At 42.2% G+C, this 18,281-nt stretch overlaps 1 protein-coding gene across 1 annotated transcript in view; it reads right to left on the bottom strand.

Annotated features, from left to right (window-relative positions):
- Positions 1-124: 124 nt before the first annotated feature.
- The window catches only part of Mcub (mitochondrial calcium uniporter dominant negative subunit beta), a 58,262-nt gene continuing 40,105 nt past the window's right edge, over positions 125-18,281 (bottom strand). Inside the window, exons 3-8 of the mRNA XM_021645047.2 lie at positions 17,582-17,752; positions 10,996-11,100; positions 3,583-3,743; positions 2,538-2,741; positions 829-945; positions 125-333 (exon numbers count right to left, since the gene is read on the bottom strand). Of these exons, the coding sequence (XP_021500722.1) occupies positions 256-333; positions 829-945; positions 2,538-2,741; positions 3,583-3,743; positions 10,996-11,100; positions 17,582-17,752 (836 nt within the window). The 3' untranslated portion in view covers positions 125-255. The remainder of the gene's footprint in view (positions 334-828; positions 946-2,537; positions 2,742-3,582; positions 3,744-10,995; positions 11,101-17,581; positions 17,753-18,281) is intronic.

The raw sequence follows: 18,281 nt of genomic DNA, 5'->3' as shown, positions 1-18,281 counted from the left end.
GTGACACCTGGCCACCGTAGGCAAAGTCCGTATACCAGCAGCTTTGCCAGGGCACACAGGCCATTTGAAACATCAGTCCGCACAGATCCGCAAACCATCTCGAGGGAGAACGTCAAAGAATACCTCTGTTTTACACAAATTTATTAACCAAACAGTATCTGAAACCATCAAACGGAAATGAACGTGACCTGAAAAATGTCCAGCTGGTAAGTTACAAACTCGGCACAGAGCCCAGTGATGTTTAAAAACGTGAGGCTAGTTCTCCTCACTGAATTCCTCTCCTTGTATTTTAAAATAGAGGGAGTGGCGCACTTTTTCCAGAGATTCTGTAGCCTGTTGTGAGGGCGGAAAAATAGCTTCAGATCAGAGAAAATAAGAAATATTGTCATTGCACAAATTGATCATCTCTTTAGGACAAGAAAACATTTAAATCACTGAGGTAAATGCCTTGTGTGAATCCTTTTTGAGGTTTTTTTGTTTGTTCAGTTGTTTGATTCTTTTGAGACAGGGTCTCATTGTATGCTTCTAGCTTTCCTAAATTAAATGTGTAGACCAGGTTGGCTTTGAACTCACAAAGATCAACCTGCCTCCCTGGTGCTGGGAGGCACCACTATGCCCAGCTTTATGAATCCTTTTTTAAAAGATGAGTTTATGGCCTCATTCCACCCTCTCTTAGTACTCTGAAAAAACACTACCAGATAAACCCTTTCATCATTTCTCCCTGCCCCCAGTTCATATTCTTAAAAAAAAAAAAAAAATCCAAGCCTTGCATGCATTTCTCTGTCTCCTGAACAAAGCCATCTCGGAGATATAGGTACAGGAAGATACCTCAACAAGCTCCTCTTTTAACCTGTTGTACTCTTCCACGTCAAAGCGCTGTTGCTGTGACTTCCTGTGGAAGAAATGAAGAAACTGCCTGCTCCGAACACATGAGTAAGTGTAGTTCTAAAGGAGAGAGGAGACACCGCAGTTTAAATGAACAGATTAATTCAGTTGTGCCAAGTCAAAGCAGAGAGATGAAGGGGCAGAAGTGTCTACAGTGGCCATCAGGGCAGACAGCCCGCAGAAGTAGGGCACTCATTGGAGTTAAGAGCAGCTGCCCCTCTTTGTAAGTGGGCAGTGGGAGACCAAAAGATTTAAAAATCAGCATCTATTAATAATATTTAAGGCCTAAACTAGATGGGTGGAGAAGTCCAGCAATACCCTGAGGGGAAGAACCCACCTTACTGCATTCTTTCCCCACCCACTAGAGATACAGTTGCTAGGAAACTGGCCCATCCCCCTAGGGAGGAACACCAGATCATTAATGGTTTGGGAACCTTCCTCTAGCCAATCATTTCAAAATGTAACATTTTGACCAATAGATGCTTGCCAGGCAGGAATGCCCCTGCCTTGGGCATGCTGGGAGGGATCAGAATCTTTAAATCACCCACCTAACCTGAGCTCGGAGCTCTTAGCTCTCACCACTTCGGCGGTGGGGGGTGTGAGCCCAAGCTGCGGCTTGTAATGATTTATATAATAAAAAGAACCTCATGTATTTACAGTGGAGTCTATTTATTCCTGGTCTTTTGGGGTTCGCAAACTGGGCAGAACAGGCAGAGTGGGGTAAGAAAATGGACACACCAAGAGAAAAAAAAGGTGGAAAGATTTGGCAAAGCAACCTTGAGACAAAGCCAGTTACTGGATATAACTAACTTTTGTAGTACAAGTTCAATGTCATTGATTGAGAGAACAAGAATGCAACATTTACCCCCATGAAGGAGTTCATGTCTTTATACTAATTCATCTGTAGGAATTAATATTTTTGATGCTATAAGGGCTCCATCCAGACTTGTGAAAAATCAATGAACTTCAGGAAATGAAAGGGTTTCAGTGCTTGCTGCTTGTACTGGCTAGTTTTATGTCTGCTCGACCCAAGCTACAGTCACCTGAGAGAAAGGAGCCTCCGTTGAGAACTAGATCAGGCTGTAGACAAGCCTGTAGGGCATTTTCTTACTAGGTGACATGGGAGGGCCAGGCTCACCTGTGGGCAGTGCAGTCCTGGGCTGTACAAAGGCAGGCTGGGCAAGCCAGAAAGCAGCGCTACTCCATGGCCTCCGCATCAGTTCCTGCCTCCGGGTTCCCGCCCAATTTGAGCCTCTACCTTGGCTTCCCTCAGAGGACTGGGACATAGAAGCCAAATAAACCCTTTCTTCCCAGAGGTGCTTTCAGTCATGGTGTTTATCAGAGCAACAGAAACTCTTAACTAAAACACTGCTTGACTCGGATGAGGCATTCTTCAGACCAGTGGTTCTCAACCTTCCTAATGCTGCGAACTTCAATACAGTTCCTCATGCTGTGCTGACCCCAACCATAAAATTATTGTCATTGCTACTTCATAACTAATTTTGCTGCTGTTCTGGATTGTAAGGTAAATATCTGCTATTTCTGATTCTTATGCAGCCCTTGTTAAGGGATCTTTTTGGGGGTTGAGACCCACGGCTTGAGAACCATTGCTTGGCACAGATGTTCTGGCTTACCTTTTTCTAACTACTCACCTGCCGAGTTACGATGAAGTATGCATAAAAGACCATGGAATTTGCAAATGTGAGGAAGAACGTAACTGGCTCCATGATATCCCAGGAGTATTCCCACCAGGTCAGCCAGGCCAGTGCCCCACCCTGCACAGAGAGCAGAGCTAAGCCCGCCCACAGGAGTCCACCGGTTTTGGCTTCTGACCTAGCTTCTATTTGAGCTCTGACCTGGAGGAAAGGGGAAACCGTTCAGTTTACAGGCCTGTCTTAAGGAGAAAACAAAAGCAGCGAGAAGCAGTTGAACTGGTGAACATTGTTTAGGGGGTCAGGTATGTAGAAAACGGTGGAGCCCTGTCTTCCCTGGAGCTTGCTGTGCAGACTGGGCTGGCTTTGAATTCGTAGAGGTCTGCCTTCCTCTGTCTCCCCAGCGCTGGGCAAAGGCAGCCACCACCATACCCAGCATATCATTTCTTGAAAGGCAAAATGTGAATAAATAAACCAGAAAAATGAAACCAAAAAATTGCTTCTCTACCACTCTTCCAGTGCCTTTGGAGATAAATTATGACATTTCTAGAATTCATACACAAAGTTCAGCTACTCGTTTTTAAAATTACAAATGGAATTATAGCTTGAGGGATCCAAATTTACCTCTTAAAACAGACTAGACCACCCCTAGCCACATATCTAAATATCTATGTATCTATCTATGTATCTATCTTATCTAGAGTCTATAATTAGGAGAAGAGAAATAACCACAGATGTTCTAAGGAAGCCATTGCTAACTTGCCACCCACAGTTCTCTTAGGCAGAAGTGAGGCCTGTGACGTAGCACTCTACAACATGAATTTCATAGCCTGCTGTTCCGAGCAGAAGACACCAGCGCTGAGTCACATCTGCCACATGCTGGCTGTACACCTGTCCAGTGAACTCATCTTGAAATGAAGAAGAAGATGGGTACCCAGCTCACAGCCCTTTTTTTTTTTTTTTTTTTTTTTTTTTTGGATTGGGCGCATAAAAACCCCCAAATGATCTTGTGACAGGCACTTGCTAAGAGGCCTAACTGTCCCACCTGCTCCAAGGGCCGCAGCTGTTCCTCCAGGTGGTAAATCTTTGCCAACAGATGGTGCTCTCGTTGCTTCTGAAACTCTTCCAAATGCAAGACTGCAAATAGTCTGTGAACTAAGTACTTCATGTTTTCCATCTCAGTCATGTGCTCTTCACTTGGTTTTTCTGAGGCAAGGTAGGAGAGACAGAGTAAGCATTTACTATGTGTTTTTCCTCCAGGAGTCCGGGCAGTGAGATCTGAGTCCCTGAACCTGACATTCTGAGCTCTGGCCCGGAGTCCACTAGGATGTAGTTTACCACCAGTCTCTCCTACGTCAGTCTGTAGTGGTAAATTGCCAGACGGTGCGTTTAAAATTCAACTTTTTCAAGTCACATTGTCTTGCCTCCCTTTGCAATGTGACTTTCCTGTTGCTCTAAGAAAGATATGTATGGGTATGTACAGGTCTCAAGATAGTGACCGGCTGAATGGATTAAGAAAGAATACCTGTTTGCTGTATTCAAGAAACCAATGTCAATGGTATAAGTTTCCTGGGGTGAAAATGAAAGGATTCAAAAGAGCATTCTCCAAACTAGTAGAATCTTAACAAAGCATGTTTCAAACCAAAATTAGGAAGACTAAAGTAAATACACTACATATTAATATTAATAATGGGACAATCCATCAAGAAGATATAATAATTATAAATATTTATATATGGAACATTGATATACCCAGTTTCATAAACACTATTGGACAAAAAGGGACAGATAATACAGATACAGCAGTAAAAAGGGAAGTCTTCAAGGCCAGGCCAGGTTACATAGCTCCAGTCACAGAATGAGAACCTACCTCAAAAAATTATATGAAATATATTTTACAACCCCATTATATGTGTGTTTATACATACATACATACATGTGCATGTGTTTGGATTTTATATGTAATTCATCCAGATTAAAAGATCAACAGACACTTCAGAGTTAAACTGCACCACAGATCAAATGAGCTGGACAGCCATCTGTAGAATATTCCATCCAGAACCTATGGAGTACACATTTGTTTTTTGGGTTTTTTTGCCAGCCCATGGAGTTTTCTCTAAAACCACATATTATAAGAAAGCATTAACAAATACAAAAAAAAAAAGGAAAAAGAAAGAATTCCTTGCATCTTATTAGATAATGATTATAGTAGAATGACATTAGAAATTAATAGAACAATATACTATACAAACCTGGAGACTAAACAAGAGACCTCTGAATAACAAGTGGGTTATTGGAAAGAATCAGGGAGTAGTTAGAAATGTCCTAAAACCAAGTGAAAATGAAAACACTGACTCCCAGAATCCTGACTATAGTTCTAAGAGGTTTATAACTTAGTACTACTGTAAGAAATTAGATCTCAAGTAAATAGCCTCATTGTATTATTCACCATAGATCTGCTTTTTGGGTTATTGATACCTTCTTGTTTCAATATTGGCAGGTCATATATGTCTTGATATTTATCTAGCCAGGTGTGGTGGCTCACCTTTAATCCCAACACTTAGGGAAACAGAGACAGGCAGAGGCAGATCTATGATTTCGAGGCTAGCCTGGTCTATAAAACAAGTTCAGGACAGACAAGGCTACATAGAGAAACCTTGTATCAAAAAAAAAAAAAAAAAAGAAAAAAAAAGAAATTTATCTACTGAGTCTTAGAAAAACAGAAGTAAGGTAAATGCAAAATTAGTAGATGTGAAGAAATAAAGACTAAGGTGGGAATTAATGACCCAGGCTAAAACAATGGATCAGTGAGACAAGCTGGTCCTTAAAAAAGGAAAACATGACAAGCCTTTAAATTAATCAAAGGAAATAAAATGCAAGTGGCAGTATATTAAATAGATATAACATCGAGAGAATCATTGGGGAATATTTTCAAAATATCTTTAACGAATTGGAAATTTTAGAAGAAATGGATAAATTTCAAGACATATGATCTAGCAATATTGAAAGAAGATATTAATTAACTGATATGTAATGAGCAGTAAGATTGAATCAACAATATTCTCCAACAAAGAAAAGCTTAGGGCTGGAAGGATCTACTACAGAAATCTATTATACTTTCAAAGACACAACACTAATAGTTTTCAAACTAGTCCATAAAACAGGGAAGTAAAACTTCTAAACTCATTCTCTCTAACCAATATTACTCTAATACAAAAACAGGATAAGGACTCAACCAAAAAAAAAAAAATCTAATTTCTCTGATGAACATAGATGCAGTGTTATCAATAAAATGGGTGGAAGCCAAATCCAACAACTCATTAAAAAAATCATATACCATGGCCAAGTTGATTTCATTTCAGAAATGCAAGGATGGTACAACATACACAAATATCAAGGACAAAAATCATGCGACTCATGCTGAAGAAAAAGGACTTTGAAAAATCCAACATCTCTTAATGATAAAAACTCTGAACAAAGTAGGAACAGAATCTTCATTCCTGAACATAATAAAGGCTGTGTGCAGCAGATAGCTAACATTATTCTGAAGAAAAATAATGGAAAGCATTTCCTTTAAAGACAAATGAGAATGGGTCCACTCCTACCAGTTCTAAATCAACAGCGTGCTTGAGTTCTTGTCGAGAGAAGAAAAACAAGACTACAAGTAAGAAAGGAAGTAAATTCTTAGATCTGATGAACACTTGCAGCAAGAGACAAGTAGCTTTTCTGTAAAGTAGAAATGAACATGCTGAGAAAGAATCAGGAAAACAAGCCAGAAATGGGGGGGGGGGGTTGGAGGGAGGGGAAGAAAGAAACGAGGGAAGTAGGTATCAAGGTTCAACCAGAAGGTGAAGAAAGTCCACTACAATGAAAACTAATACTGGACAGTGAGCAGGGTATCTGATAGGCAGGTGAGCAGAGAACAAGCTTGTAGCCTGGCTGTGGACTCAAAACGCCACCATCTGTGTGTTCCAGTTAAAAGGAGGCTCCCCTGCAGCTAGGGAGGCACAGTCCCAAACCCAGGACTCCCAGACCCAAGGGGCACACCCAGTGCCTTCTGCCTACCTGAACACAGCTCCCCAATATCAGGGACACACTGCTCCAGACTCCCAGACACCAGGTTCCTCTTGCTTCCCAGAGGTCAGCATGGCCTCCAGACACCAGGGACACGATCCCCAGGCTCTGGCCTGAGGTTCTGTCTGTCTCCCTGTGGGGACCAGCTGGACAATAGGAACATACACAATCTGGTCCCAAGATGGCAGAGCCCGGCACCCATGGAATTTGAGTATGTCTCCAGAGAGCAGGGACTGTGAGCGAGCAAGGCTACTGACTCTGAAATGGCAGAGTCCATTTGTGTTGCCCCAGAGAGAGGAGGAGACCCCAAACACCCAGACACACACACACAGATCCAGACTCAGACTTCCCGGCTAACCTGCCCCCTGAGGACCACTCTGCATTCTAGAGACACGAAGATCCAGCCTACATCATAACTCTGCCAGCTGTCCCAAGCAGACCCATCAAACCGCAGGTTCACACAAGGCAAACACCCACACACAACCGGCCAACACCAGCAATCAACAGATGGCTAAAGGCCAGGGTAAGGACACAATAAAAAAAAAAAAAAAAAACAGGGCAATATGGCTCCATAAGAACCCTCAAGAAACACTGAGTATCCTAATGCAGCTAAAACACAGGAAAATGACTTTAAATCTATGCTAATGAAAATGTTAGAGGACTTTAAAGATAAAACTAATAAATTCCTCAAAGAAATGCAGGAAAATGCCAACAAACGGAGGCCTTTAAAAGGAAACAAATCCCTCAAAGAAATACGGGAAAATACAATCAAACAAATAGAGGCCATCAAAGACCTATAGGAAAATCAATCAAACAGGTGAAGAAAACAAAACAGTTCAAGACCTGAAAATAAAAATAGATTCAATAAAGAGAATAGAAACTGAGAAAATCTTGGAGATTGAAAACTTAGGAAAGAGAACCGGAGCTACAGAAGTAAGCGTCACCAACAGAATACAAGAATGGGAATGTAAGATGAAATAAACCCTTTCCTCCCCAACTTGCTTTTGGTCATAGTCTTTATCACAGCAATAGAAACTAAACTCAGACAGAAATGAACGATCAAATACTACATTCAAACATCAAAAAAGGCAAATGAAGCATAAGCATGAGTCTGAAATATGATCAGAAACCAAGTCTAAAAATTTACGAGATAGAGGGAGTTGAGATAAATACTAAATACTTAGAAAATCTATTCAGTGAAATTATAGCAGGTTTCTTTTCCTTTATTTTTATTTTTTGGGTTTTTTGTTTTTGTTGTTGTTGGTGGTTGGTTGGGTTTTTTTGTTTTTTGTTTTGTTTTGTTTTTTTGTGTTTTTTTGAGATGGGATTTCTCTATGTAGCCTAGGCTGTCCTGGACTCACTTTGTAGACCAGGCTGGCCTCAGATTCACAGAGATCTGCCTGCCTCTGTCTTAGCACGTGTGCCACTGCACCTGGCTCATATAGCAGGTTTCCTAAAAATAGAAAAATCAATGAAAACACAACCAAAGTTTGGGATACCTCCAGCATTGTTCTTCTTGCTCAGGACGGCTTTAGCTATTCAGGGTATCTTGTATTTCCTATGAACTTCAAAATTACTTTTAAAAGCCCCATTTATTTTATTTTATGTATATGAATGTTTTGCCTACATGTAAGTAAGTATGCTGTGTGTGTGTGTGTGTGTGTGTGTATTGCTGGATCCCTGGAGCTGGAATGAGGAATGGTTGTAAGCCACCATGTGGGTGGTAGGAACTTAACTTGGGTGTCTTCAAGGGCAACATGTTATCTCAACCACTGAGCCATCTCTATAACTCTAAGGTGATAATGAATAATAATAATAATTAAAAAAAAACAGTGAAGGCATAAGGTAGGGACAGTGAGAAATTTGTAAAAAGTGGAATGGGGCATTTATGTGATTAGGCCACGGAGTTTGTTGGTGACACTGTTTAGAAGTAAAAGCAAACTTCTTGTCTCTTCCTAAAAGATGCCAGGGTGCAAGCCAGAGAAGGCTACCTACTGTGCTTTCAGAGAAATGGGTAGCACAGGACTCCTGTGTTAATTGCTAACCCAAACTGACCGGGTATTTCCGCATCTCCTAGTAAAACCCATGTTTTATTCATTCATTTACGTAGTTCTTGTGTTTTTATATGTCTTCCATGGAGATTTCATTTCCACTACCCGATCTTTTAAATTTACCTCTGTTAATGTATAAGAATTACTTGAAATGGATTTTAACTCTAATTCTGTCATTTAATAAATTCTTCTTTAATTAATCCAGTGTGATTCTTCTATCGGTTTCCATGCCATCACGTACACTGTGCCCTTCCCTGTTCATTCGGTCTGTGTGATGGGTTTCTCACAGTAACAATACAGTAACATGCAGTGGCACCAAGAGCAGTAAGACTGAGGCTCACCAACCAGGAGCTCAACCCTCATACAGCACCTCTCCTCACAGACAACACAGTTTTCTGTTGAGCTGGAAAGTGCTGGAGGTTGAGCCTTGGCCCTTGTGGACCCAACCTTCCATGTTGGGATTTGGAAGAGAGGGGAAGGTTTTACAGCACAGAATTTGGAACTATTAGACTAAACTACGCATCTTAGTTGGCTTTCTGTTGCTGTGGTAGACACTAATCAAAAGCAACTTGGGAATGAAAGTGCCCAGCCCATCACTGAGGAAAGCCAGGGCAGGAACCTGGAGGCAAGAAATGAAGCAGATGCCATGGAAGAGCGCTGCTCACTGGCTTTCGCCTCCATGGCTTACTCAGTTTGCTTTCTTATACCATCCAGAACCATCAGCCCAGAGGTAGCACCACCCAGAGTGGGGTGTACCCTTCCACATCAATCATTACTCAAGAAAATGCTCCACAGACTTGCCCCTGGGGTAGTCTTATGGGGGTATTTTCTCAGTTGAGGTTCCCTCTTCACAGATGACCATACTGTGCGTGTGTGTGTCATGTTGACAAAACCGAACTAGTGTACTATGAAAACAACTGATCAATGCCTTAAAGTATGTACTGGAGAAGGTGAGAAACAGCCAAGAGCATAGAGTGAATAGAAAGATGGAAATGCTAAGAAAGAGCAAAGGAACGCCAGAAATAAAATTTAGCACACCGAATGAAAACTCTCTCCATGGGCTCAAGAAGTAGCTAGACAGACGCTGGTGAGGTAAGAGTCGGTGAGCTTGAATATACACCTAAAGAAAGCAGAAAAAGGGGAAACCTAAGAGAATATCTAAACTCTGTGGGACATACAGAATGTATGTACGTCCCATAATGTCTATGTCCGGGGTACACCATATGACAAAAGGGGGCAGGGAGAGAAGCAATATGTGGAGCTGGTACCAGTAGAAATTTCAGAATTGCTAATGTTGAAAATGTTTCAGGTTGAATCTTTCTTACCCACAGTACTTGAGACCAGCTACTTATTGCAGACCTTGCATGTGTTTCAGATGTTGGAATCTTTGTACAGGCATGATGAGAGATCTCAGAAATGGGACCCAGGTAAACACAACATTTACATTTTTATATAAACCTTATATGCATAGACTGAAGGTGACTTTATTACATATACAATATACACATGGGCTGGAGAGATGGCTCAGTCATTGTGGGCTAGGCTTACAACCAAAAATACACAATATAGACATAGATTATGCTAAGTCAACACTCTGTCTCGGAGGCACACCCCACTCTCTCCACACATCTGCATTCCGACTGTAACTAATCCCAAGGACTCCAGTGGAGCATTTCCCATTTGTGTTATACCAACAGTCAGTAAGTCTGGATTTCTGATTTTCAGATAAAGATTGTTCAACCTAGAGTTTGAAATTAGAAGCCAAACTCTTTTCAAGAGTTAAGATTTCTAGTTTCATTATCCGGCACGTAATGGGCCTGAAAGTCCTCATTTCTTAACAGTAGCTGAAAAGGGAAACAAACCGAGTCAGCAACTCTCATGAAAGCTGCAAGAGCCAAAGAGTCCTCAGCCGTCCTACCTTGACTGTGTCCAGTTTGGTCTGGACTAACTAGCAGGGTTGGTCCTGGTTAGTACTTGGCCAGGAGAGTGCCTGGTGTTCATTCAGGAGCGGGGCTGCTGCCACCCGGAACTCGGTTTTGGCGCCATTCGGGGAAGGGCTGGCTTTACAGTGCAGTCAGGGCTGGGGGTAGTGTAGGTCTTTCCGGGCAGCGCCACGCTCGTCCCAGCCTGACACAGGTCACAGAGCAAACCACGACCCCCAGAGTTGAGGAGAATCACAACCTACCTGCCCTGCAACTGAACACTTGCTGAAGGCACTGTGTGAAACACTTGATTTTAAAACTCTAGGGGGTTCTGTTCTCAGTAAGATTGTTTTGCTCCCTGAAAATCCTCCCACTGAAGCAAAAGTTAAGATGGCCGAGGCCTTTGCTCACCTTTCTTGTGACACTGCACATCGTATGGTAGTTCGTTAATGACCAGTTTAAAGCCTTCCATTAGCAAAGTGTCCATCAACATTGAAGCTGGAATCTCACAGCCGTCTGAAAGAAACAATACAGAACTGCATCTGCTTTGAAGCAGTGGGTGTCATGCCTGCTTTGTATAATAGACATTTGCCTTTCAGGCAGCTCCCTTCTCACTAAGGGGATCTCCAATTGCTTTATTACCTACCATCCCATTGGACCAATATGTAACAGGCAGGCATTCCTCTCCCACTGTATCAGATGGACTGGAACCCAGATCAATGTCAATGGTTAAAATGGTCGTAAAGATTCAGGGAGGTAGGAATTCCACAGTAAGGCCAGGCCCGGGAAGGCAGCTTGACCTTCTAGCTGGACCTTGTGGCCATTTTGAGCTGCAGCCTGCATGATGGCCCTTAGCAAGCCTGCTCTGTTTCCCTGTGAGGTTTCACACTATACTTTAAGCAGATAAACCCATCAGCCTGGAAAATATGTTAGGACCTGATCCCTGACACCCATCAGAGCCAGGAATGTGCCTGGCATCCTTGAAGTTTACTTGAGGCCCATTCTGATTTAGGTAAAATAGTGAAATCACTTGGGCAGAGATACCGACTATGAAAGCTCTTTCCTTCTGACTCATTGTGAAGATTTTCTTTTCTCTCCTTTTCTTTCATTTCCCCCTATCTCTTCGAGATAGGGCATATCCTAGTTAGGTTTCTGTTGATGTGAAAAAACACTGGACCAAAACAGCTTTTGGAGGAAAGCGGGTTTTGGGCATACAGGTTACATTCCATCACTGAGGGACGCCAAGTCGGGAACTCAAAATAGAAACTGAAGCAGAGACCACAGAGGAACACTGCCTACTAGCTTGTTTTTCATGGCTTCTTCACTTTGCTTCGTTGTCCAATCCAGAACCACCTGCTGGGGTGGCACACACAGTGGGCTGGGCCCTTCCACACCAATCATTAATCAAGAAAATGCCACACAGATATGCTGTCTTGGTTCCTGCTCTATTGCTCTGAGGAGATGACGTGACAGAGGAGCTTTTTTAATCACGCACGGAATGGGGGACTTGCTCACACTTTCAGAGGGTTAAACCATGATCGTCATGGTGGGGAGCAGCATGCAGAGTGCAGGCAGGGCTCTGGAGCAGCAGCTGAGAACTCACATCTGACCCTCAAGTTCCGAGCAGAGAGAGACACTGGGCTAAGCGTGGGCTTTTGAAACCTCAAAGCCCACCACCAATGACACACCTCCAAAAAGCCCACACCTCCTAATCCTTCCCAAATATTTCCATCAACTAGGGCTCAGTCCTTCAAATGCACGAACTAAGGGAGGGGCCTTCTCATTCAAACCACATGCCCACAGGCCAATTTGAGTACAGCAATTCTTCAATTGAGAGTTCCTCATTCCTGTGTCAAACTGATAAATAAACAAACAAATCCTAACCAGCACAGGGACTCATATAACTTGATCTAGCCTCAAACTCACTATGCATCAGAGGATGACCTTGAACTCCTGATTCTCCTGCTTTTTGGGCGATGCCTCATTACATCTGAAGGGAGTCTCTTCATAATGCTACCCATAGCACTGGTTTGCGCATGAGCGCACCAACACATTATGTTCTGTGTAGCACTGAATCTGTCTTTATTCTTCTTCAGTCTTGAGTGACTTCATGACAGGGCCTTTGGAACAAGGTGTTGGTGGAGCCCAGCAGGCCAACCTGGGTTGATTCAGTTTGCCTCTGCCTCGCCCTGATGCTATTACCTATATCTAAACTTGGCTTTCTGCCACTTTCAACCTGACAACTTACTGACACACTGTTCTGCTTAGCTAAAAGTTCATTATTGCTGCTTACAGACAAGTCCATAACATATGTAAATGTACATATAGATATAAACAGATGTAGACATAGGGATGATGGATGGATAGGTAGGTAGGTAGGTAGATAGATAGATAGATAGATAGACAGACAGACAGACATGCAGGCAATGATATTTTTTAATTACTTTTTTAATTTTTGGAGGTGACTTATTGGTGTTACCTCAAAACTTATTGGCACACATATTTAATCCCAGCAACCCAGGAGGCAGAGGCAGGCAGATCTCTGAGTTCAAGTCAGCTCCGGACGACACATGGAGAACTTGGCTCAACAAAACACACCTTAGCATACCAAGAGCACCCACAAGTGCCAATCACCACAATGGCTCATAGCTCCCTTTTAGCATGGAAAAAGGAGGTAAAACTACAAGGAGATTTGGGTGGCAAAGAGAGAAAAACGACATGATTAAATCTAAAACTTAAATTGCATTTATGTGATTTGTTTTATGAGAATGGATAGAGGCAGAGAAGAGAATCTAATAGTAATTCAATATGTCTCAGAGATAAAAGATTGAATTACAGGAGCTATTTGAGGGAACAGAAAATGAAGTCCTTCAGTCCACAGCTACAGGAAAACTGAAATAGGGACTGGTCAGGATACAAGAAGGGGTTCAAATAAATAAAATTTAAAAAACACATGAAATTGTTTTAAAACAAAAACTTTAGAGCCATAAACCATGTAGTATATAAACGCAGAATCAACAACCATCAAACTTGGCTTTATCATTAAAAGAAAAACAGCCTCAAGTGCAGACGCCATGGCTGAACTCTTCTGCATGCAGGCATGGAAAAGTACTCCTTGTTAAACCACCTCAAAGACTAAACCTGTGCAACTTTGGACCATTTTCCCAGATGTCGTCTAAAGGCCATAAGGCGTAACTCTTGGGAAGTCCACCTACCCTCCTGAGTGTGTACTTCCTGAAATGAAACTTCTTCCTTATTCCTGACCTTGTCTCATCTCTGAATTCTTACTCTGAAGATCAAGGTTTTAGAAACATAGGTAGAGGTCTCAGCTTAATCCACCAGTAATAAAGGCAGCATAAGATGTTCAAATTCAGATTATGTCAGAGACAGTCCCTGTTCCCATTACTATGGAACCCACTTGGACACTAAACTGCCATGGGCTACATCTGTGCAGGGGTTTTAGGTTATCTCCATGCCTGGTACTTGGTTGGAGTATGAGCCTCTGCAAGACCCCTGTTTCAAATTTTCTGGTTCTGTTGCTCTCCTTGGGGGGTTCCTGTCCTCTCCAGCTCTGAGCAGCCTTACCAGGCCACAGAAGATGACAATGCAGCCACTCCTGATGTGATCACTAAGATCAGAAGGAAGGAGAGGAGGACCTCCCCTATCAGTGGACTTGAGGAGGGGCATGAGTAAAGAAGGGGGAGGGAGGGGCTTATGGGGGGATACAAAGTGAATAAAGTATAATTAATAAAATAAAATTAAATTAAAAAAAGATGTTCAAATTCTTGAATGCTCACTAACCACAGACTTAACCCCACCATGGCTTACTATCAGCACCATCCCATGGTACCTCCTCCTCCTCTATAGACAATGAATGTTCAAAGGGAAGTTATGCTCTCCCACTTGCCATCATGACAATACTCTTCGCTGTAGGTCCAGTGGGCATTTCCTAGTTGCTGTCTAGATTTGCAGCTGGTAGTTACAGAAAGTTGTCTCAAGACCTGGTGCTTCTTCAAGCTCACAATTGTAGCTGTTTGATAAATTGTCTATTTGGGGGCTCTTCCAGCCTGCTGCATTTTAGTTTAGCCTTTAGGAATGTTTCAAGTGTGTGTGGATCACTAGGGAGCAGGAAGTCTCCTGGGAAGTTTTAACCTGAAGGTGCTTTGCACCACTTCTCATACAGCCTATTTAAAAAACAAAACCCAAGGGGATGGAGAGATGCTCAGTGGTTAAGAGCACTGTCTGCTCTTCCAGAGGACCTGGGTTCAATTCCCAGCACCCACAAGGCAGCTCACAACTGTCTGTAACTCCTGTTCCAGGGAATCCAACACCCTCACACAGATACACATGTAGTCAAAACACCAATGTACATAAAATAAAAATAAATTATCAGAACAAAACAAAACCCACAAGGCTTTAATGTAGGCCAGGTTTAAGAAAGCAAACTCACTGGGCAGTAAGTGGAAGATTAGTACTGGGCAGGGAGTTTTCCACTGTCCTTCAGAACAGTTATGTGAAATACAGTCTAGGAGAGGTCTGCATGTGTATTTCCTCCCGTCCAGGTGTCTGCTTGTATGTTCAGCCAGTGCTGTTTCAGCTGCAGTAACCAGTGTGCCCAGGGGAGGCTGCATGAACGGTGGGGAAGAACCTGGCTGGCTGCCGCCTGGCTGGCTCGATGGCTCTGCTCTGCCAGGAGCACTTAGTCAAGTCTGCAGGTGGATCTGTTGCTAGATCTGGGTGTTAGGGACCCTGCTCAACGGGGGGGTGAGGCTGTGTTCCCAGGAACTGACAAATACGGGTAGATCTATGGCAGGTTTAGAACACACTTTTCAAGTGCAAATTAAAAACAGGCAAATTCCACCCATGGGCCCTATTTTCCTAAGAACAACAAACAAACGATCAAACAAGCCACAAGCAACACAATGTTGTTTTCATCTGACTTTGCAAGTATCATTTTTAAAAATTACATTGAGATGACTTCAGCTAAAAGCCTCAATAAAGTATTTTCAACTCAAATCAAAGAGTAAGTCCCCTGGCCTAATTTCCTGAAAGAAAAATCTCTGAGTTTCTGGCTTCCTTGTGCTGTGTTTTCAAAGTTTTTAAAGTTATTTTGGGGGAAAAAAAAAGCAGAGGCAACATCAGCCATTTTTATCCATCAATCTTTTCCACCTTTCTTCACTCATTTACTGACTGCTTTTGTTGATTTATTGACAGCTTTTGCTCATTTTGTTGTCATTCTGACACCACCTGAGTTCCATGTGCACATCTGTCTGCCGTGGATCCCCAGGGCAGGCAGGAAGGCCCTGGATTCCCACTGCCCCTGTGTCTGAGGCCACAAGAAGAAAGGAAGCTCACCTTTAAGTCCTTATAATAACCTACTAGGCTTTTTTCAACCTGCTCCCTCATCTCTGAGAATTCTCATCCTCCGGCCCTTGCTGCCTCTGTGGGCATCTGCTCCTAACACAGAGCCTCTGCCTCTGGAGTTCCTGGGAACTGCAAGCCCCCTCACAACTCCACACACCCATACTCTCCTCCGGGTCCCCCTCATCTCCTCATCCTCTCCTCCAGATCCCTTTCCTCTCCTCTAGATCCCCCCCGTCATCTCCTCCAGGTCCTTCCATCTTCTCCAGGTTCTTCTTTTTGTCCAGAACTTACTCAGGTGTCACCCTGCAGACTTGCCCATCAGGATCCTGTATTGCTTACTCTGCTTTTTCCATTAAGGTTTACTAAATGACATTCTGCATAATTATTGCTGTGTCTTGTTCATTTTTTTCCTCCTAAAATGTAAGTTCTATTAAGGGCAGGGGCTTTTATCGCTCTGGTTCTTTGCTCTGTCTCTAGCACCTATAAGGCCTGATATAAATATCTGTTGGATGAATAAATTCTTTAATCTCTATGTCTATGTCTGTGTCTATCCCTCAATTGGTTCTTAAGTTGGTTAGAAAAAATTGTTTATTTTTCTTTTCTTTTTCGGTTTTAATTATGTGCATATGTGTTCACATGTGGGTTTATGCACATGAGCACAATGCCTGTGGAGGCCAGAAGAGGGCGTTAGGTGCCCTGGAGACGGAGTTGTAGGGAGCTGCTGCTGATCAGTGTCAATGCTGTAACTTCACTTCTCATTGCTGAGTCATTTCCCCAGCCCATGTTTATTTCCTTTTCAAAACTAAAATGGCACTCATTAACTTTTAAATAAGCTTACATAGAACTGCTAATACAATAAAAGAACAATGATAACTTATTAATGTTTAGGTACCAGAGGCTGTTAAATATTGAACTGATATAAATAATTCTTTTTTTGATTTTAAGGGCAGTTGGCCTAAAACCATTTCATGCAATGGGAATATAAAGTTCATATTATGCACTTAAACGCATAAGTGATTATCCAGCTCTCCTGATACTAAAATGAATATTTTCCTAAGGACTAATTCTATGAAAAAAAAATCCCTAACTGTAATTGCTTTATAACAATGATTAGTTCACTATCTGTTCATTTTTCACTGGCTATTTTAATTGTATAAAATACACTTTATTCCCAATTATTCAAATTTTGCTGAAAATTATACACTAATGCCATTCTACTAAAATTTTCTCATAGGAAAAAAGTCTGGCTGTTTATAAAATAAATAAGTAGAATTTACACTAAACTTATTTTATCTTCTTTTATTCAATGGAGTTGGGACACTCTTTTTGTTTGCTTTGTTTTATGTTGAGACACTGTCTCACGACATAGCCCAAGCTATGTCTCTCAATCTTCCTGTCCCAGCTTCCCAAGTACTAAGAGAATAGGTATGCACCACCATGCTGCCTTTGAGTTACTATCTTAATAATACTGGTATGTAAAAAGGAAGGACTCCATAATGGGTAGCCATCGATTACATAATGAATTGTATAATTGATTATATAATGAAATTCTTTCTAGGAAAGTGAAGAATCAGGACGCAGGTGCAGAAGAGAAGAGAAAGAACACAGAGTTCTAAGATACCCAGATACACACCTGCTGTGACGATGGCTGCAGTTTTGATGCCTTTGTCTTCCTTTTGTAAGTCCTGAAGGAACGAGCCTACTGTTGACAACAATGGCTTTACTACAAACTGACAGCGCTCTTTTCTGGACGGCAGAGTGAGTGTTACCAAGGGAAGACCATGTCTATAGCTAACTGTTATTTCTGTTAAGATAAAAAAAAAATATGTACAGAGTGAAACATAAACATGAAGGCTTTAACCTGGAGAGATGGTTCAGTGGTTTAAAACACTGGCTGCTTTGGTAGAAGACGCAGGTTCGTTTCCCAGGACTCTGCTGGCAGCTCACATGGTCTGTAACTCCAGTTCCGGGGAATTCAGTGACTCTTCTGATTCCATGGTCTCCTGCATGCACGTAGTGGGTGCATCTACATACACTCCGGCACACATACACACAGACACGGACACACAAAATAAGTATTTTTAAATAAGATAAAATACAGAATTTTAAGTATTTTATTGAGCATTTCATAGGTGCATATAATGTGTTTCGATCAAACTCACCCTCATTTCCTCCCTACAACTGCCCTCTATCCCCTCCACCGCCTCCTCCAATTTCATATGCTTTTTTCTTTCTTTTTAAAACTCACCTGTGCAGGGCAAGGTGGTGCATACCTTTAATCCCTAAACTGGGGAGGCAGAGGCAGTTGGATTGTGATGAGTTTGAGGCCAGCC

The sequence above is a fragment of the Meriones unguiculatus genome, chromosome 10, assembly GCF_030254825.1.
Source record: "Meriones unguiculatus strain TT.TT164.6M chromosome 10, Bangor_MerUng_6.1, whole genome shotgun sequence".
Lineage (NCBI taxonomy): Eukaryota > Metazoa > Chordata > Mammalia > Rodentia > Muridae > Meriones > Meriones unguiculatus.
Note: the sequence above shows the minus strand (reverse complement) of the source record. Positions and strands in the feature narration are given on the sequence as shown.